This window comes from Schistocerca gregaria, chromosome 1 (assembly GCF_023897955.1).
Source record: "Schistocerca gregaria isolate iqSchGreg1 chromosome 1, iqSchGreg1.2, whole genome shotgun sequence".
NCBI lineage: Eukaryota > Metazoa > Arthropoda > Insecta > Orthoptera > Acrididae > Schistocerca > Schistocerca gregaria.
Window position 1 is genome coordinate 541642795 of NC_064920.1, and position 19958 is coordinate 541662752.

The 19958-nt window shown below is 45.3% G+C and overlaps 1 protein-coding gene across 1 annotated transcript in view; it reads right to left on the minus strand.

Moving 5' to 3' along the window:
- Window positions 1–19958, minus strand: part of LOC126355708 (uncharacterized) — a 121005-nt gene that overhangs the window by 82762 nt on the left and 18285 nt on the right. Inside the window, exons 4-5 of the mRNA XM_050006079.1 lie at window positions 19466–19690; window positions 10212–10413 (exon numbers count right to left, since the gene is read on the minus strand). Coding sequence (XP_049862036.1) covers window positions 10212–10413; window positions 19466–19690 — 427 coding nt within the window. The remainder of the gene's footprint in view (window positions 1–10211; window positions 10414–19465; window positions 19691–19958) is intronic.

Consider the following 19958-nt stretch of genomic DNA (forward strand, 5'->3'; position numbering starts at 1 on the left):
GAACCCTCATAAAGCTAACCGGAGAACCGTCGTCCACCAGCTACTGAAGTGAGCGCTGGATCCAGTGCACGAAAGGGTGAACCGGATACGGATCACTGAGGCTCTGGATGGCACTCAGAGAATCGGAGCATATGACATAAGCAGAATGTCGGTGGCGGCAGATGTAAAGAACAGCCTAGTAGAGGGCAAAGAGCTCAGCTGTGAAGACCGAACAATGGCCACGTAGCCGGTATTTGAAACTTTGTGCAGTGACAATAAAAGAATACCAGACCCCGTCATTGGTCTAAGAGCCATCTGTATAAATGAAGGTCATATTAATGAACTTCGAACGAAGTTTGACAAAACAGGAGTGGTAAACCGAACCGGGGGTAACCTCCTTTGGGAGTGAGCTGAGGTCAAGGTGAACGCGAACCTGAGCCTGGAGCCAAGGTGGCGTGTGGCTCTCGCCCACTCTAAAGGTTGCAGGGAGTGAAAAATCAAGGTGTTGAAGGAGGCGACGAATGCGAACTCCAGGGGGTAACAGGGCAGAGACATACAACCCATATTGACAGTCGAGAGAGTTGTCAAAAAAGGAACAATACGGCGGGTGGTCAGGCATTGACAGTAGCAGACAGGCATAACGACAAAGCAGTATATCGCATCGGTAGGTGAGTGGCAATTCACTGGCTTCAGCATGAAGACTCTCAACGGGACTAGTATAAAATGCTCTGATCGCAAGACGAAAACCCCAATGTTGTATGGAGTTGAGGCGGCGTAAGATGGACGGCCGTGCGGAGAAGTATACGAAGCTCCCATAATCCAACTTGGAACGGACGATCGACCGATATAGGCGAAGTAGGGCGGTTCGATCTGCTCCCCACGACATACCACTGAGAACACCGAGGACATTTAGAGAACGGGTACAACGGGCAGCCAAATATGACACATGTGGAGACCAGCTAAGTTTCCTGTCAAATGTAAGAACTAAAAATTTTGTTGTCTCCACGAATGGGAGAGCAACGGGACTAAGTCATAAGGACGGTGGGAGAAACTCTTTGTAGCACCAGAAGTTAATACAGACCATCTTCTCGGCAGAAAACTGAAGCCATTGGCAACACTCCAGGAGTAAAGATGGTCAAGAGAACGCTGAAGACAGCACTCCAGGAAACATGTACGCTGCGCGCTGCAATAGATGGTAAAATCGTCCACGAAAAGGGAGCCTGATACATCAGCTGGGAGGCAATCCATTATTGGATTGATCGCTATGGCGAAGAGAGTGACGCTCAAAACTGAGCCCTGTGGCACCCTATTCTGCTGGCGAAAGGTGTCTGACAGGACAGAACCCACACATACCCTGAACTGTCGATCCATTAAAAAGGAACGAATAAAAAGAGGGAGGTGACCGCGAAGGCCCCATGTATGCACGGTGCGGAGAATGCCCGCCCTCCGACAGGTGTCTTAAGCCTTCTCAAATAACACAGCTGCGGTTGGGCGCTTCCGCAAGAAGTTATTCAGAATGAAGGTCGACAAGGTAACCAGATAGTCAACAGCACAGCGGCGCCTACGAAATCCACATTGTATATTGGTAAGTAGATTTCGAGATTCGAGCAGCCAAATCAAATGAGAGTTAACTATTTGCTCCATCACCTTACAGACACAGCTGGTAAGCAAGATGGGTCGATAACTGGAAGGCAAGTGCTTGTCCTTCCCCAGCTTAGGAATCGGTACAACAATAGACTCGCACCAGCATGCGGGAACATGTCCCTCAATCCAGATGCGATTAGAAGTACAAAGAAGGAAACCTTTACCTGCAGGAGAAAGGTTTTTCAGCATCGGAATATGATTAGAATCAAGCCCTGGAGTGGAGGACCATGACTGGGCAAGTGCATTTTCGAGTTCGCGCATGATGAATGGGGCATTGTAACTTTCACAATTCGAGGAGCGGAAGTTAGGTGGCCTAACCTCCTCTGCCTGTTCTCAGGGGAGGAAGGCAGGGTGGTAATGAGCGGAGCTCGAAACCTCTGCGAAAAAGCGGCCGAAGGCATTGGAGACATCCTCAGGGGCCACAAGGACGTCATTCGCGACCGTCAAGCCAGAAACTGGTGAGTGGACCTTAGTGCCAGATAGCCGGCGCAGGCTACCCCAGACAACAGAAGGAGGAGTAAAACTGTTGAAGGTGCTTGTGAAAGCAGCCCAGCTGGCTTTCTTGCTTTCTTTAATAATACAATGACACTGCGCACATAATCGTTTATAATTGATACAATTCGCCATAGTAGGGTGGCATTTAAAGGTGCGTAAAGCATGTCGACGAGCACGTAAAGCGTCTCTACATGCTGTGGTCCACCAGGGGACCAGATGCGACGTGGAGAAGAAGTAGTGTGAGGGATGGAATATTCAGCAGCAGTGAGAATGACTTCCGTGAGATGTTCGACCTGACTATCGCAGCTTGTGAAGGTTTGATCCTGAAAGGTCACCCTGGAAGAGAAGAGCCCCCAGTCTGCTTTGGAGATGTTCCAACTAGTTGAGCACGGAGAGGGGGTATGATGCAGGAGATGGATAACACACGGAAAGTGGTCGCTCGAATATGTATAAGAAAGTGCATAACACTCAAACCAGCGTGCAAGTTGGGTAGTACATATAGAGAGGTCTAAATGGGTATAGGTGTGAGATGTGTCCGAAAGAAAAGTAGAGGCGCCAGTATTGAGGCAGACAAGATTGAGCTGGTTGAAAAGGTCTGCCAACAGGGAGCCCCTCGGACAGGATGCTGGAGGGCTCCAAAGAGGATGGAGGGCATTGAAGTCTCCAGTTAACAAAAATGGTGCAGGTAACTGAGCAATAATTTGCATCATGTCTGCTCTGGTAACGGCAGACGACAATGGAGTGTAAACCGTACAAATGGAAAATGTAAAAGTGGGGAGAGTAATTCGGACGGCAACTGCCTGCAGGCCGGTGTGCAATGTGATGGGAACGTAGTAAATATCATCCCGGACCAGCAACATAACCCCTCCATGAGCCGGAATACATACCACAGGGGGTAGGTCAAAATGCACAGAGGTGTAGTGGGCCAAGGCAATTTGATAGCATGGGCGTAGCTTCGTTTCCTGGAGGGCTACCACGAGCGGACAGTGCAAACGGAGCAGCAACTTTAAGTCCTCTTGGTTGGAACGAATGCTGCAAATATTCCAGTGAATAAGTTCCATCGTGAGAAGAAGAAGAAGAAGAAGAAGAAGAAGAAGAAGATGCAAGAAGGGGTCACCTCGAAGGCCGCCGAGAGCCTGGCTTCAAGCGAGCACTGCCACCGCTATCTGTAGGTGGACAGTCGTCGTTCATTGGTTCTATAGGTTCATTGGCCATTTTGTAAAGATGGCCAGGAGGGGGGGCTTCGTCCGCTGGTGAATGGCCAGATGTTCGGCTACCAGCAGTGCAGCCAGGCGAAACGGATGACGGCCTGGGGCGGCAACCGCTGGGTGGCGCAGGAGAAGAAATGCGCTGTGGCAGAGAAGGAGAGCTGTGCTTCCTATTAGCCTTCTTGGAAGGTCGTTTTGTGGAAGTACACATCTATGGCTGGGAGTTCGAGGTACGTAGGAAGTCTGCACGGGACGGTTCCTTCTTGAAGGTCCGTGCATCTGACTTCTGGGTCTTCGTCTTGGCAGAAGCTGATGAAGGTGATTGTGCCTGAGAGGTGACGGGAGGAAGAGGAGACGTTGACCGGGCGATCTTAGCACTGGCCGAACGGACGACCATAGTGCTGAAGGTCAGATCGCATGCCTGCTTCGCCACCTCCCTGGTAGTCCGAGGAGATGCGAGGACAATACTGTATTTCCCCGCTGGGAGCAGCGTGGGCTTCCTACTTGCAAATAGCTTGCGAGCAGCCGAGGTGGACACTTTCTCTTTGACCCGAATTTCCTGCATACAGCGTTCTTCCTTGTAGATGGGACAGTCCCGGGAGGACGCTGCATGGTCACCCTGACAGTTCACACAACGAGGAGACGGAGGTGGACAGTCACCCTCATGGGCATCCCTGCCACAAGTGACACATTTAGCCACATTGGAACAAGAGTGGCGAGTGTGATTAAAACGCTGACACTGATAGTAGCGCGTAGGTGTCGGGACATAGGGGCGATCAGAAATAACCTCGTAGCCCGCTTTGATGCGCGACAGCAGCTGAACACTATCAAAGGTCAAGAAAAGTGCCAGGTCAGTACAAGGTCATTGTCGACCTTTTTCATGACCCTATGGACAGCCATCACGCCCTGCTCAGCGAGGAAAGACAATCTCCTCATCAGTCAATCCGTCGAGTGATCTAGTATATACCACACCTCGAGATGAATTCAAAGTGCCGTGAGCCTCCACCCGGACAGGGAACGTGTACAGGAGTGTGGCCCGAAGCAGTTTTTGTGCCTGAAAGGCACTTTCAGTTTCTAGTAACAAGGTACCGCGATGCAACCTGGTACAAGACTTGACTGATCCGGCTATGGCATCTACGCCCTTCTGGATAACGAAAGGGTTGACAGAGGAAAAATCCTTTCCGTTCTCAGATCGAGAAACTACGAGGAACTGTGGTGCAGGTGGTAGTACTTTTGTCACTGGTAGCTGGTCAAGTTTCCGCTTGTGGGCAGAATTTGAGAGAGAAGAAGAAGAGAAATCCAGTGCGGAGGAATCCCCCATGATTGTCAGCGTCTCCAATTGCGGGCTCCTTCCTTGTGGGGACCCTCTCAGAGGGCGCTCCCACCTTAGGTGAATGTTTCCACTTCAGGTCACACCTCCCGAGAAACGGACGGAGGGACCAATCGGCATGGTCGGAAGGGAAGGTGTCAGCTCAGGCAATCACCCCTGCCTGGGCCTGGCCTGTACCAGGGGGTACGTGCGTGCCTACCCAGGTTGGGGAATTACACGTTACCCCATAAAAGGCTACGCGTGCGTACGCATGGGTCAGCCTTCAGGCACGCACAGGGAGGAAGGAAGAAGAGGAAAAACAAGGGCGAGGGGGAGAGAAAGGACAGACTGTCTCAAATGCCAAAGCAGAGACCAGAGAAGGCAAGGAGAAGAAGGCAAGGGAAAGAGTAAGTAAGACAGTGAGATGGAGAAGAACAAAGAAAGGAAGAAACCAGAAGAAGAGAAAAACCAAAATGACCGCAAATATAGGTTGTAGAAACGTCCGTCTCCGGACGCAGGCGCTAACTACCCCCTTGTGGGGGAGGGACTCCTTTTAGTTGCCTCTTACGACAGGCAGGAATACCTCGGGCCTATTCTAACCCCCGGACCCGCAGGAGGGGTCCGAGGGTCTGGCAAGATCTAGGTCCTCAGCGGACGCCAAAATCTCCAAACCATCCTAAGCCACAGAGCTTGTAGATAGTGGTGGTGTGGGTGCCAGCGCAATTTCCTTGGTATTAGGGGTTTTCTTTTTTGGATTTCTCTCATTGCTCCTTGGGTTTCCCTGGCTAGGAGGACTTCACTGGCTCAGTCTCGGGGATTGAGAATGAGCATGAAGGCCTACAACCAGCTGCTTTTTGGCTCTTCAGCCATTGGCGGGTGTCTTCTTTCCCACTAGACGAAACGTGGGAAGGGAGTGACCGAAGGGACCCATTCCTACCGAGAGAAGCCAAAGAAACTTCTCCGGCTTAGAAGTGGTGACTGATGTCCCTGATGGTTGGGAGGGGGGGGGGGGGGATGTTGCTCCAGAAGTAGATGGAACAGGAGCAAATGCTCCACACCATCTAGGGGGCAGGTGTGGTCTTCCGGCTAGGAGAGGTGACCTGGATTGGCGGTGCTCGTGGTGCCAGAACTGTTGTAGCAGTGGCATAAGACGATGTCATATGTACAGTGGGAAGACATGGCCAAACTTCCAGCACTTAAAGCACAGCATCGGAGGAGGAACATAGGGCTCTTATGGGGTGTGATGGTTACAGAAACTTCCCCCAGCTTGTCACAAGTTAGTAATGTCCGTAACTGGGCAGAGGATGCTGTTTTGATCAAGACTGACCCAGACCTCATTTTGGACAATCCCTCCACCTCCCTAAGGTATTCCTGCCAGTCTTCAGAGGCGACTAAAAGGAATCTCAAATGTTTTGGCCTTTGTGATGGTCCCCTGTAGGGTTTGACCTCCATTTTTCCAAAATTTTCCTGAAGAGCGAGCCAATTAGGGAAGGGTGCCTTACTTGGTGCATCATGTGTTTATAGCGATAAGAAGTGCAATAGTATCGAAGGAAATTGACGGAGATTCGAATTGTGAAATGATTTGGGTGAAGGTCACGGTTAAAGCAGGCTCAGACATGGTAATTGGATGTCTCTATAGGCCCCCGGGCTCAGCAGCTGTTGTGGCTCAGCACCTGAAGAATAATTTGGAAAATATTTCGAGTAGATTTCCCCACCATGTTATAGTTCTGGGTGGAGATTTTAATTTGCCGGATATAGACTGGGAGACTCAAACGTTCATAACGGGTGGCAGGGACAAAGAATCCAGTGAAATATTTTTAAGTGCTTTATCTGAAAACTACCTTGAGCAGTTAAACAGAAAACCGACTCGTGGCGATAATATATTAGACCTTCTGGTGACAAACAGACCCGAACTATTTGAATCAGTTAATGCAGAACAGGGAATCAGCGATCATAAAGCGGTTACTGCGTCGATGATTTCAGCCGTAAATAGAAATATTAAAAAAGGTAGGAAGATTTTTCTGTTTAGCAAAAGTGACAAAAAGCAGATTACAGAGTACCTGACGGCTCAACACAAAAGTTTTGTCTCAAGTGCAGATAGTGTTGAGGATCAGTGGACAAAGTTCAAAACCATGGTACAATATGCGTTAGATGAGTATGTGCCAAGCAAGATCGTAAGAGATGGAAAAGAGCCACCGTGGTACAACAACCGAGTTAGAAAACTGCTGCGGAAGCAAAGGGAACTTCACAGCAAACATAAACATAGCCAAAGCCTTGCAGACAAACAAAAATTACGCGAAGCGAAATGTAGTGTGAGGAGGGCTATGCGAGAGGCTTTCAATGAATTCGAAAGTAACGTTCTATGTACTGACTTGGCAGAAAATCCTAAGAAATTTTGGTCCTATGTCAAAGCGGTAGGTGGATCAAAACAAAATGTCCAGACACTCTGTGACCAAAATGGTACTGAAACAGAGGATGACAGACTAAAGGCCGAATTACTAAATGTCTTCTTCCAAAGCTGTTTCACAGAGGAAGACTGCACTGTGCTTCCTTCTCTAGATTGTCGCACAGTTGACAAAATGGTAGATATCGAAGTAGACGACAGAGGGATAGAGAAACAATTAAAATCGCTCAAAAGAGGAAAGGCCGCTGGTCCTGATGGGATACCAGTTCGATTTTACACAGAGTACGCGAAGGAACTTGCCCCCCTTCTTGCAGCGGTGTACCGTAGGTCTCTAGAAGAGCGAAGCGTTCCAAAGGATTGGAAAAGGGCACAGGTCATCCCCGTTCTCAAGAAGGGACGTCGAACAGATGTGCAGAACTATAGACCTATATCTCTAACGTCGATCAGTTGTAGAATTTTGGAACACGTATTATGTTCGAGTATAATGTCTTTTCTGGAGACTAGAAATCTACTCTGTAGGAATCAGAATGGGTTTCGAAAAAGACGATCGTGTGAAACCCAGCTCGCGCTATTCGTCCACGAGAGTCAGAGGGCCTTAGACACGGGTTCACAGGTAGATGCCGTGTTTCTTGACTTCCGCAAGGCGTTTGACACAGTTCCCCATAGTCGTTTAATGAACAAAGTAAGAGCATATGGACTACCAGATCAATTGTCTGATTGGATTGAGGAGTTCCTAGATAACAGAACGCAGCACGTCATTCTCAATGGAGAGAAGTCTTCCGAAGTAAGAGTGATTTCAGGTGTGCCGCAGGGGAGTGTCATAGGACCGTTGCTATTCACAATATACATAAATGACCTGGTGGATGACATCGGAAGTTCACTGAGGCTTTTTGCAGATGATGCTGTGGTGTATCGAGAGGTTGCAACAATGGAAAATTGTACTGAAATGCAGGAGGATCTGCAGCGAATTGACGCATGGTGCACGGAATGGCAATTGAATCTCAATGTAGCGAAGTGTAATGTGATGCGAATACATAGAAAGATAGGTCCCTTATCATTTAGCTACAAAATAGCAGGTCAGCAACTGGAAGCAGTTAATTCCATAAATTATCTGGGAGTACGCATTAGGAGTGATTTAAAATGGAATGATCATATAAAGTTGATCGTCGGTAAAGCAGATGCCAGACTGAGATTCATTGGAAGAATCCTAAGGAAATGCAATCCGACAACAAAGGAAGTAGGTTACAGTACGCTTGTTCGCCCAATGCTTGAATACTGCTCAGCAGTGTGGGATCCGCACCAGGTAGGGTTGATAGAAGAGATAGAGAAGATCCAACGGAGAGCAGCGCGCTTCGTTACAGGATCATTTAGTAATTGCGAAAGCGTTACGGAGATGATAGATAAACTCCAGTGGAAGACTCTGCAGGAGAGACGCTCAGTAGCTCGGTACGGGCTTTTGTTGAAGTTTCGAGAACATACCTTCACCGAAGAGTCAAGCAGTATATTGCTCCCTCCTACGTATATCTCGCGAAGAGACCATGAGGATAAAATCAGAGACATTAGAGCCCACACAGAAGCATACCGACAATCCTTCTTTCCACGTACAATACGAGACTGGAATAGAAGGGAGAACCGATAGAGGTACTCAGGGTACCCTCCGCCACACACCGTCAGGTGGCTTGCGGAGTACGGATGTAGATGTAGATGTAGATGTAGATGTCCATCATGCACCGAGACCAATCGCATCCTTTGACACTGTGAATCTGCACTTCTGTTCATTCTCCAACTATTGGGCGATGTCACCCTCTTGGGTGCGTAATTTTCCATCAAGTATCATTTTCTACGCTGATGATGATAATGGCCTTGTTTTCTTGGTTGATCCTGATATCCAGCATGGTAGCCAGTCTGTTGTGTTGGAGCCGCCATGTACCCTGTTGGTTGTATCCTCCTGACTACACAGGGATTGCTCTGCTGATGCCTGCACTGTTAACCTCCCACAAATGCCAAGGGGTAGATGCCCATCCCTCAGGGGCATCGGGACTCCCGGCAATGGCCATCCTGCCAGGTGGTCGTTGCTGAGGCTGGGTGGCACCAGTGGGGAGGGCCCCTGGTCGGAGTGGGTGGCATCAGGGTGGATGACATGCAATGAAGCATAGTCCATCATCTCTTGCTGGTGGTGAAACACCAGCAGTCTCTAAGTGTTCATGAGCTCAATTCAATGCACAGAAGTACAACCCCAAATTGTTCCCCTGGCCACACCATGGGAGGATATCAGGCTAAGGATGGCAGCGGATCTTATTTTCCCCAGTACCTTGTATGTTCGAGAGCTAATTGTGAATCTTTCTTGACAATGAAGCCACAGTTCCCTGTCGATCATTTAGAGGAGTTGGTAGAGCACTAGCCCGCGAAAGGCAAAGGTCCCGAGTTCGAGTCTCAGTCCGGAACACAGTTTTAATCTGCCAGGAAGTTTCATATCAGCGCACACTCTGCTGCAGAGTGAAAATCTCATTCTGGAATCCACCTCCAGTACAAGTCAATAAGAATGGATTGAACAGAATGGACTCCCTAATTGTTCCTGTCTTGCAATTTATCATTTTTCTGATATGAAAGATCTCAGTGGAAAAAGATACCTTGCATGATGTTAACACTATTAAGGAAACAATGGTGACTGGAATGTCTCCCACATTATCATACTTTTGAAGTGACAGTAATTGGGTAGTAGCTGATCATTAATCAGTAGATAACAAATTTTTATCTGTAAACTTACTTCAATGTGTCCCACAAAGAATAATAGTTTTATTACTATCTAGGAATCTTCATCAGTTTTAGGGCACTTCAAAAAATGGATAAATTATTTAGTTCTTTTTCTCCAATCATTTCTCTTGTCCCACCTTCTAAAATAGAATTGTTAACCCCAACGAGGGCTCAAGGGTACCGCATTCACAAACTACATCCACACTAAAGAATTGTATGTGCATTAAGGAGCTTATTGAACTGTAGGAAACTGCAGTCATCAGTAAGGAAAACTTCGAATTCATCTGCTGAATAAAGGAACTCACTCTTTCCAACTCAAAGTTGCAGGTTACACCGCACATTTTATGTGGGCAGTTGAAGAATCTGCATCTTAAGCATACATTCCAGTTTCCAATAGAATGTATAACAAACTACTCACGCTGCTTGAGTGCCATGTTCTTGAGGTAGAGTTCGCAGAGACGAGCGAGAGGTTGCAGGCCTGGCAGAGCGTGGGTGGCGACAGCACACTGGCGTGCAGTGCCCTCTGCCAGATTCGCTGGGAGGCACTCTGAATACAGGTAGTGTAGCACAGTGCCCAATACATCCTCTGGAAGACCAGCCAATTGACGCCCCCAATCCACCTGTGCAAGCACAAGTTTTAACAGGTATTCCATTGAAGCATTTGTGGTAATCTTCTTTCTAAATTGCAGAAACATACTTATTATGGTCACAAAACAATTCAGAGAATGATTTCAAAATCAGATTTATTGCTTTCCACTGTCAGTTTTTTGTTTCCCCCCCCCCCTCCCCCCCCCCCCCCCCCATCTTTTGAACAGTTCCTGGATGACCTTCCTGCACCTATCCAATCACTACTAAAAATTATCACCTTATCTCTCCCTTGTATATATATATGAAGGAAGATTAGAGAGAAATGTATTGTCAACAGTGAGGTCATTAGGGACAGAGTACAATATACGATTACAAAAGTCCATATAAGGAAATGAACTGTGCCCTCTTCAAAGGAACCATCCTGACATTTACCTGGAGCAATTTAGAGAAGTTTCTATAAACTTAAATCTGAATAACCATTGTCCTCCTAAATGCAAGTCCAGTGTGCTAATCAATGTGCCACCTCACTCAGTATCTTTTTGTAAATATGAAAATTTCATCACTTTGTGTGTAAGTATAGTGCCATATTCCAACTAATTAGTCAGGTCTTTTATGTAACTCCTATACTGAAGTTTTCTTTTTGGCTAATATTCCCTCACCAGATACCCAAGTGCACAATTTTAGAGACAAATTTTTCATTTTGCAATAGACAAGATAAACATCCGAGTCTAACTCTCAATCTGACAGTTTTAAAATGTCACCAAGTTTCAACCTCTTATTTCATTTCCACTTTATACAGGCAAGAACCACACGAATATATACACATAGTTATTATTTTCTTCCAATCTTTATACAGGGTGTTACAAAAAGGTACGGCCAAACTTTCAGGAAACATTCCTCACACACAAAGAAAGAAAATATGTTATGTGGACATGTGTCCAGAAACGCTTACTTTCCATGTTAGAGCTAATTTTATTACTTCTCTTCAAATCACATTAATCATGAAATGGAAACACACAGCAATAGAACATACCAGCTTGACTTCAAACACTTTGTTACAGGAAATGTTCAAAATGTCCTCCGTTAGCGAGGATACGTGCATCCACCCTCCGTCGCATGGAATCCCTGATGCGCTGATGCAGCCCTGGAGAATGGCGTATTGTATCACAGCCGTCCACAATACGAGCACAATGAGTCTCTACATTTGGTAACGGGGTTGCGTAGACAAGAGCTTTCAAATGCCCCCATAAATGAAAGTCAAGAGGGTTGAGGTCAGGAGAGCGTGGAGGCCATGGAATTGGTCCACCTCTACAGTCCATCGGTCACCGAATCAGTTGTTGAGAAGCGTACGAACACTTCGACTGAAATGTGCAGGAGCTCCATCGTGCATGAACCACATGTTGTGTCATACTTGTAAAGGCACATGTTCTAGCAGCACAGGTAGAGTATCCCGTAGGAAATCATGATAACGTGCTCCATTGAGCATTGGTGGAAGAACGAAACTAAAATGAGCTCTAACATGGAAATTAAGCGTTTCCAGACACATGTCCACATAACATCTTTTCTTTATTTGTGTATGAGAAATGTTTCCTGAAAGTACCTGTACCTTTTTGTAACATCCTGTATTATTCCATGAAATAAATAAAAATTTAATTATAAGGGAAAAAACAGACAACTGCATTCCAGAGCACTGTTCATTTAATGGCTATTTCAAATACAACAAACAAACACCATAAAAAATGTAACCAAAGTTTTCTATTCACTGTCTACATATTTGGTTGGTTAGTGGGTTAAAGGGCTAAACAGCAAGCTACATCAGACCTCTGTCAATAGATAGGTCATCTGGAGTCACTGACGTCCATCTAGAGTCAGCAATGGCAGCCAAAAATTTGCTCAAATTATGAAAGCATGCAGGAGAGGTTAAATCAAGGCACTGACAGCAATACTGACACCAGAGCTGAGAAAAAATTTGGAGAGAGATTGGACCAGTAAGCAGGTCAGAAGCAGACCAAGGCTCTCCCAGGGCTCTTCTTTGGCAAGAGAAGGCTCACCTGCTTCTGACTCCCGGGCTAAAACAGTAACAGAGGAAAGAAAGGCTGTGCCAGGAGTTTCATAATAGTAAATGAGAGGAAGCTAAAAATGTAATGAATATCATATACCCTGACAATAATAAAATAGGGTGAGACAAATTAGATCAGCAAGTGGGTGGTGCCAGAAGAGTGTCCGTATGGACTCTGTATGTTGCAGGGGTCATCCCTCCCATAGTCATCCCACTCCTGATCCACTTACAGAGCAGACAACCACCACCACCACCACCACCACCCACTGGAGTGTTAACCCTAAAACAGAAGAAATGGTGTGACGGAATAAGCGGTTAACCGCATCTGAAAATGGGGTGACTAATGCAGCCGGCAAAGGATGGTCAAGGTCTCCAGAGCCAGCATGCGACAGAAGCCACCCCTACCCCAACTACCTTGCCCCGGACCAAAACTAGTTCAAAACATTACATCTGAGAATGAAAACTACTTTCACAGAGAAAAGAGATAACCAGTACAACTGTCCGCCAATATTAGAGGCGTGAATACGGAAAATCATGGTTCGCATGGAGACCCAGAAGGTGGGGTATTACATCACTGTCTGAGAGACTCTTCAAGCGCAATGCAGTGGCAGCTCATTTTATAAAATAATACTACAAGTTAATCCAATATGACTGATGAAAGGGCAACACAGGACGGTGGAATCCTTCCACGAGGAATAGAATGAGGATCACCATGCAGCAGTAGCCTCCTGGATAATGCAGAGATTATTAGAGGAGGCAGTAGCCTGCCAGATGATGTTTCAACTGTGAGTGAGTTGTTATTGACAAAGACCCTGAGTAGATGGAGTCTTCGAGTAACATTAAGATTTTGGATTGCCTGATTAAAAGTCAGAGTCTGGGACCGTATCATGTGATGAGTGAAGAGCTTGAAGGAGATCCCACTCGATGAAAAGTCGCAAATGATAGGGGGATGTCTCCATCTTTTCTCGTGTGTTCAGAAGCTACAGCGTGTAAACTTTTAGATGGCAGACCTCTCCCTAGACCTGAATTGGTAGAAGTCGGCAAACGTCGGGAGTCTTCGGTAGGCACGCAGTTCCGACTGTTGCCAACATTACATAGCTGACTGTGTTGTACAAGGTAGCCATTGTCGTCTGCTTCGTTGTTGTTTTGTGCTGTACTGTTCTGCGTGTTTTTATTGTGCAGTTGTGCTAAAAATTATCAAAATGAGTGAAGAGGCAATTGCTGGCCCATCTCGGGAGTCGCCAATAACCCTGCCGGTAGGCTTACGGTTAGAAGGAAACCAATATTACGTAGCGATGTTCGCAAAATTATATTGCATGTGACAGAATGCTGCGAAAGGGAAAAGGAGAAGAAAAAATTGCTTCACCCCATTTACAAATCTGACAATTTCAGTTTCGTTTACGAACAACATTTAAAGCGAGTTTTACCTCCAAGCCTTTCGCCTGCTTTCGTGTAAGCATGACGCGCAATTTGTAGTGCCAGTACTGCAACTAGTAGGCGTGTCTTGTCCCCCCCCCCCCCCCCCCACCAACGGCTCCTCTCCCCTCGCCAGCCAATGCTTGCTTCCTCCTCTCCCCGCACTCCCCTCACAACTCTGCCATCTTACAGTTAACACACTGTAGATGCATAAGAAGAGGATGCCAATACTGTTGCAAAGTGACCCACAAGGTGTTTAGCAAGAACAGATGCATCAGTAGAAATGCAACCATAAAGGAGGGAACTTGGAACATTTGTTGATCTGTGGCAACCCAGCAGGCTACGGAGCTTGGTCCACCTCGGATAAAAATGCATACATTCAGAAGGAGGGGATGTAGCACTCCCAGCATTCTTTCTTACTGTGTTTAATTAGACAGTGAGGCTTAGTACAAAGCTGCTTGAAAATTATGAGAGTTTACTGACAGATACTCTTCAGATGTTACAGGGCCCTTCGATGATCTACACAATCGCTGCAATGTCTTTAGTCCACTACAGCACCATTCGGGGTGGAGGTGGGGAGCCTGCAGATAGACAAATAGTACTTACTGTGAGGGATCATGTACGAAATGTCTCCTACAACCTTGTCAATACTATCTGACAGATGATGGAAGTGAGGGAAGAGGTGTACAACAGTCAGTTAACTCTTCAAACAACTCAATGTGAATGATCACAACGTATGACACGATCACCAGAAAGTGATCACTGCCACGAATATCATCGTAGAATGACTATTCTATTGAAGCCAAAGTTTCAGGGAAGATACTGTCAGGTTGATGGCCAAATCATCACCATGGATGGCAATGAAGTGGGTATGGATACAATCAGTGAGGAGAGAGATCAAGATTGGAGAGAAGCTGGTTGATCAGAAGGCCCCTGTCAGACAACATGCTACTTCCCCACAGGGAGTGGAGCACAATGAAATCCTCAACCAGGAGGAAAGGGGAGGGGAGGGGGCAAAGAAAGTTGTTGGACTGAAGTGATCATCTCAAGGTATTTAAATGCCATACCTCATGGTAAAGAAAGGTTACAAATGACTGCTTCCACTGCACTATGGAGGAGAATCCACTCACTGATGACATCTGTACAAACCAATAGACAGACCCCTCCAGATGCTCTTATGAGCAATGCATTTCTGACAGAACACATAGTAACTTCAAAGACATGGAGAATGGTCATCAGTGAGATGTGTTTCTTGGTGAGCAGGTCACAGAACAGGATGAAATTGGTTGTTTTACAATGAAGTGCCAAAGAAACTGATAAATGCATGCATATTCAAATACAGGCAGAAAACAGTACTGCGGTCGGCACTACCTATATAAGGCAACAAGCGTCTGGTGCAGTTGTTAAGATTGGTTACTGCTGCTACAATGGCAAGTTATCAAGATTTAAGTGGGTTTAAAAGGGACACGAGTGATGGGACACACTATATCTGAGGTAGCAGTGAAGTGGGGAATTTCCTGTACAACCATTTGACGAGTGCGCTGCGAATATCAGGAATCCAGTAATCCAGTAAAACATGAAAACTCCAACATCACTGTGGCTGGAAAAAGAACCTGCAAGAACAGAACAAACGATGACTGAAGAGAATCGTTCAACATGACGGAAGTGCAACCCTTCCACAAATTGCTGCAGATTTCAATGCTGGGCCATCGACAAGTATCAGCGTACAAACCAGTCAATGAAACATCACCGATATGGGCTTTTGGAGCCGAAGGCCAGTCGCATGCCTTATGATTGCACAACACAAAGCTTTACACTTCACCAGGGCCTGTCAACATGGACATTGGACTGTTGATGACTGGATAGATGTTTCCTGGTTGGACAAGTCTTGTGTCAAATTGTATCAAGTGGATGGGCGTGTACATGCATGGAAACAACCTCATGAATCCATGGGCCCTGTATGTCACCAGGGGACTGATCAAGCTGGTGGAGGCTCTGTAATGGTGTGGGGCGTGTGTAGTTGGAGTGATATGGGACCCCTGATACATCTAGATACAACTCTGACAGGTGACACATATGTAAGCATCCTGCCTTATTACCTGCATCCATGCATGTCCTTTGTGCTTTCCGACAGACTTGGGCTATTCCATCAGGACAATGTGACACCTCACATGTCCAGAATTTTTACAGAGTGGTTCAGGAACACTCTTATGAGCTTAAAAACTTCCACTGGCCACCAAACTCCCCAGTCATAAACATTATTAAGCATATCTGAGATTCTTGCAAAGTGCTGTTCTCAAGAGATCTCCACCCCCTCGCACTCTTACAGAGTTATGGACAGCCTTGCAGGATACATGGTGTCAGTTTCCACCAGCACTCCTTCAGACTTTAGTTGAATCCATGCCACGTCATGTTGGGCACTTCTGCATGCTTGCGGGGGGGTAAACAATATTAGGCATGTGTACCAGTTTCTTTGGCTCTGCAGTTTAGTTCTCACAGGTGATAGTAATACATATTGAGTTCCATTGAATTATATCACCATGGGCATTCTGATTAAGTGTGGAGGGGTCAGGTAAACAGGTCATGTCCCAAGACAAACAGAGGTGAGAGTGGAAAAAATATCAACTAACACCAGTTCAGAGCCCGTGTGGGAGGAACTGTAATCTGAGGACACCCTAGTAGCCTTCTTCCAAGATTTTTCTCTCTCTCTTTCACTGCTTCTGTCTGTCAATATTCTTGTAATAGCTTATCCAGTGTGGGTGTAGCACAGAAAATGGAGAGAGCACTTCTGAACAGGTTTCCTGAGGAGAGTTGCTGGAAGGGAACCATGTCACTATTTGACAATGGAGGACAAAGCTGCTTCTCTGGCTAGGAGCGGGGCATTGTTCCTGAATATGGTACTGCAGGAACCATGAGATGAGAGGGCTTATCACCCCCACAGTCGTCTAATTTATCTGCATAACTACTGGAAGTTGATGTTGAGTGAGTAAGTATACCAGGTACTGCCAATGTTTTGACCACAGTAGTGGTAAAAGTCAATACCCTTCACATGATATTTTCAATCATAAAAGTTTCAAAATATGAGATATAATTGGAGACCTCCCTGGATGTCACTTTCTTTAAACAGAACAGCACATTTCGAGGATTGGGCAGGACGACTGATCCCACAATTGACACAGACACATGGCAGTGGACAGGGCTGTCACGAAGTGGCCAGGAACAGTCTCTACAAATTGGGTCACATGAATACTGGGAAACATATGCCTGATATGTTGGTGTTTACATCATCACACCTGGAGTAGGAAATACAGTTTCACATCATAGCCATAAAGCAAGATTTTAGTCTTCTCTCCAAATGAATCCCCCCCACCCTCGAAAGTAGGGACAAATATTACAGTATCAACCTTGTCGTCTGGCAGGCTTGTGACATACGAAGTGTATTCATCACTTTATCAAGTGTTTGAATGATTCTTCATCCACCTGCAGCATTAGATTGAGGTGAAAATTAAACCTTGCCCCACCTTTAGGTTCTTATGAGTTTTGAGGTACATCACCAAGTTGTTTGCAAGACAATAATGCCCAGGATTTGGTGGGAATTGCACCTTAATTAAGGACCCTCCGTCTGCTCAAGCACGAACTAGAAAAATACAAGAGTATGTGGCTGCATTCCTCACTGGTGTGCCAAGGTGGAAAAATTCCTGTGTTTGTAACAATTGGCACTAAATTGCAATCTATGGAAAGAGATTGCCAGGGCCTTATGATCATAGCTGATAACTTCAGTCTTTTCATATCACCAGATACCCACCATGATCCTACTTGCTCTCAGTGCCGCTCTCCCCATGGATGCCACAAAGCAGTGATGGGAGACCCAGTGCTCCCAACTGACAGGCACCTATTCATTGGCATATACAGGAAAGTGACAGCTCAGGCATTTATAGTGCGATCTCTGCATTGTCAGGGGTCTACTACTTTGTGGGTACATCACAAAACCCCATATGGACTGGCTACCATGCTAGACGTTTGGTAATCTTTCTCTAATGACTTCTAATTCTGTACAAAGTTTTGAAAAGGTGGAGGTCAAACCCAAATGTGGGGACTGAACTTATGTTAATCAAAATATACAATGCAAAACAAGAGACAAAGTGGTAGAAGTCATAACATATACCATACAAGTGAGCCAAGTTGTCGGCAGAGAATCAGTCCTAGAAAACAAGTCTGAGAAAAGATCCTCTGAGAATAAAATTGCAGCAAGGGGAAGGAAGAAGTACTGCAGTAGCTTGGGGACCCAACCTAAACCACACACATACCAACAAGAGAGTTGCGAGCCTCCTGGGAGGAAGTTTGCAGCACTTTAAAATTCCAAAGCAAAAATGCACTTGACATATCATTCCCAAATTCCTAGTTTTGAAAAACACGAGGACTGTTTAGTAGGCAACTCACTTGGAACTGAGATTGCATTTTACCTTTCTCTCTCAGCTCAGACATGAAATGAATTTACTGATTTCTTGTTAGAACTTCATTAACAGCATCTCAAAGTAGATAAAATGGGTCTTTGGTGAAACTGTTAAATGAATTTTGAGTGTCCGCAGAGCACTACTTACTGCTTGTAGAAACAAAGGAGGAAACAGAAGAAGAGCTGACAAATTATAATTGATGCTCTGCTGCCAGGTTGTAATCCATGAAAAACTAACTGAAATTCAGAATGATCTTATGAGTATACATGACTGTAAGTGCCCAAGACAACTTAGCCAACTTGACAAACAAGTGGTACAACAACATCATAATTATTTGTATGAAGGTTGCTAAGTGAAGTCCACATGCTGGAACATACTGGAAGTACCCAGGTGAACAAGAATTTAATATCGATTTGAATGTGGTGGTGATGTCAACAAAGTAAGTATCCAGACTGATTATGCATGACATAAAATTGAATTGCGTGAATATTTCTCAGCAGTGCAACCCTCATCAGTTTTTGAGGCACTGTTGTAGACATGGTAAAATGTGAATAAGTTACAGCCCACCCTCAAGAAAGAAACTATAAAACATGCAGACTTGGCCCACTGTAATATGCTACAATGCAGACAAAAACTATTCTGTCAACTGATAAACAAGGTCATTATTAAACATTTCCACAGAATTTCACAAATGACTAGTTGAAAAGTAAACCCTTTTAGTGAACCATAAGATTTTTGTTTACCAATCTGAAACATCCACGATCTTGTTTAATTGCTACAACAAAAATTGTCATGGTGTCCTACAGTTACTTCATCCACGGTGCCTCCAAATTTGGGACACTGCAATAATTTACTGTTACAGTTGAAAAGTGATTTGGTGGATAAAAATTCACAATGAATGAAATAGCTCACATTTTATAGAGTTCAAGGAATCATTTAACGGCGAGGCTTCTACTAATCACCAAAATGTTGACATTCCTCACTCAAAAGTTGCTGTCTTTTTTACTTTTTTACCCACCAATTTGTGTGATATTTGCAGATAGTGCACAAAAATTAATTATGTGAAAGATATAAATAAATTTATTTTGTACATATATTTTATAATAAAAGTTGAATCACATGTGACAAGAACTGAACATAATGGCCAACACATACCCCAGGAGCAGACAAATTGAGCACACACGAATGTGCCGCAAAGATGCGACCATTACTGGCAGTGATGGAGACATCAGAAAAATAGCCATCCTCAAGAGCTGGTAACAGTGAGAATGGAGCATCTCCAGGTGGGTCAGGGTCAGATTCCACCACACGTTTGCACCGTAGCATGCACCAAGCATCACAAGTCAGCACCATTGTATCCTGACCATCAGGATGGTCTACCTGCAATAAAAAGTACATATACCAATTCTTCAGACCCAAAACTTCAGACAAATACAACAGAACAATTTGGGGTAAAAATGTGAAATGAAACTAACGAGAAGGACACTATATTTATAGCCTGAAAGAAATTATGTCTAGATGGCAAAGACTGTATTAAACAGTATGAATAAATTTTGAAACTCTAGCAAATATTTCTTTACATCTCTTACCAATTATAAAGGACAGTCAAATGAAAATGAGACAATGGACAAAAAGGAGGTGAACTGTT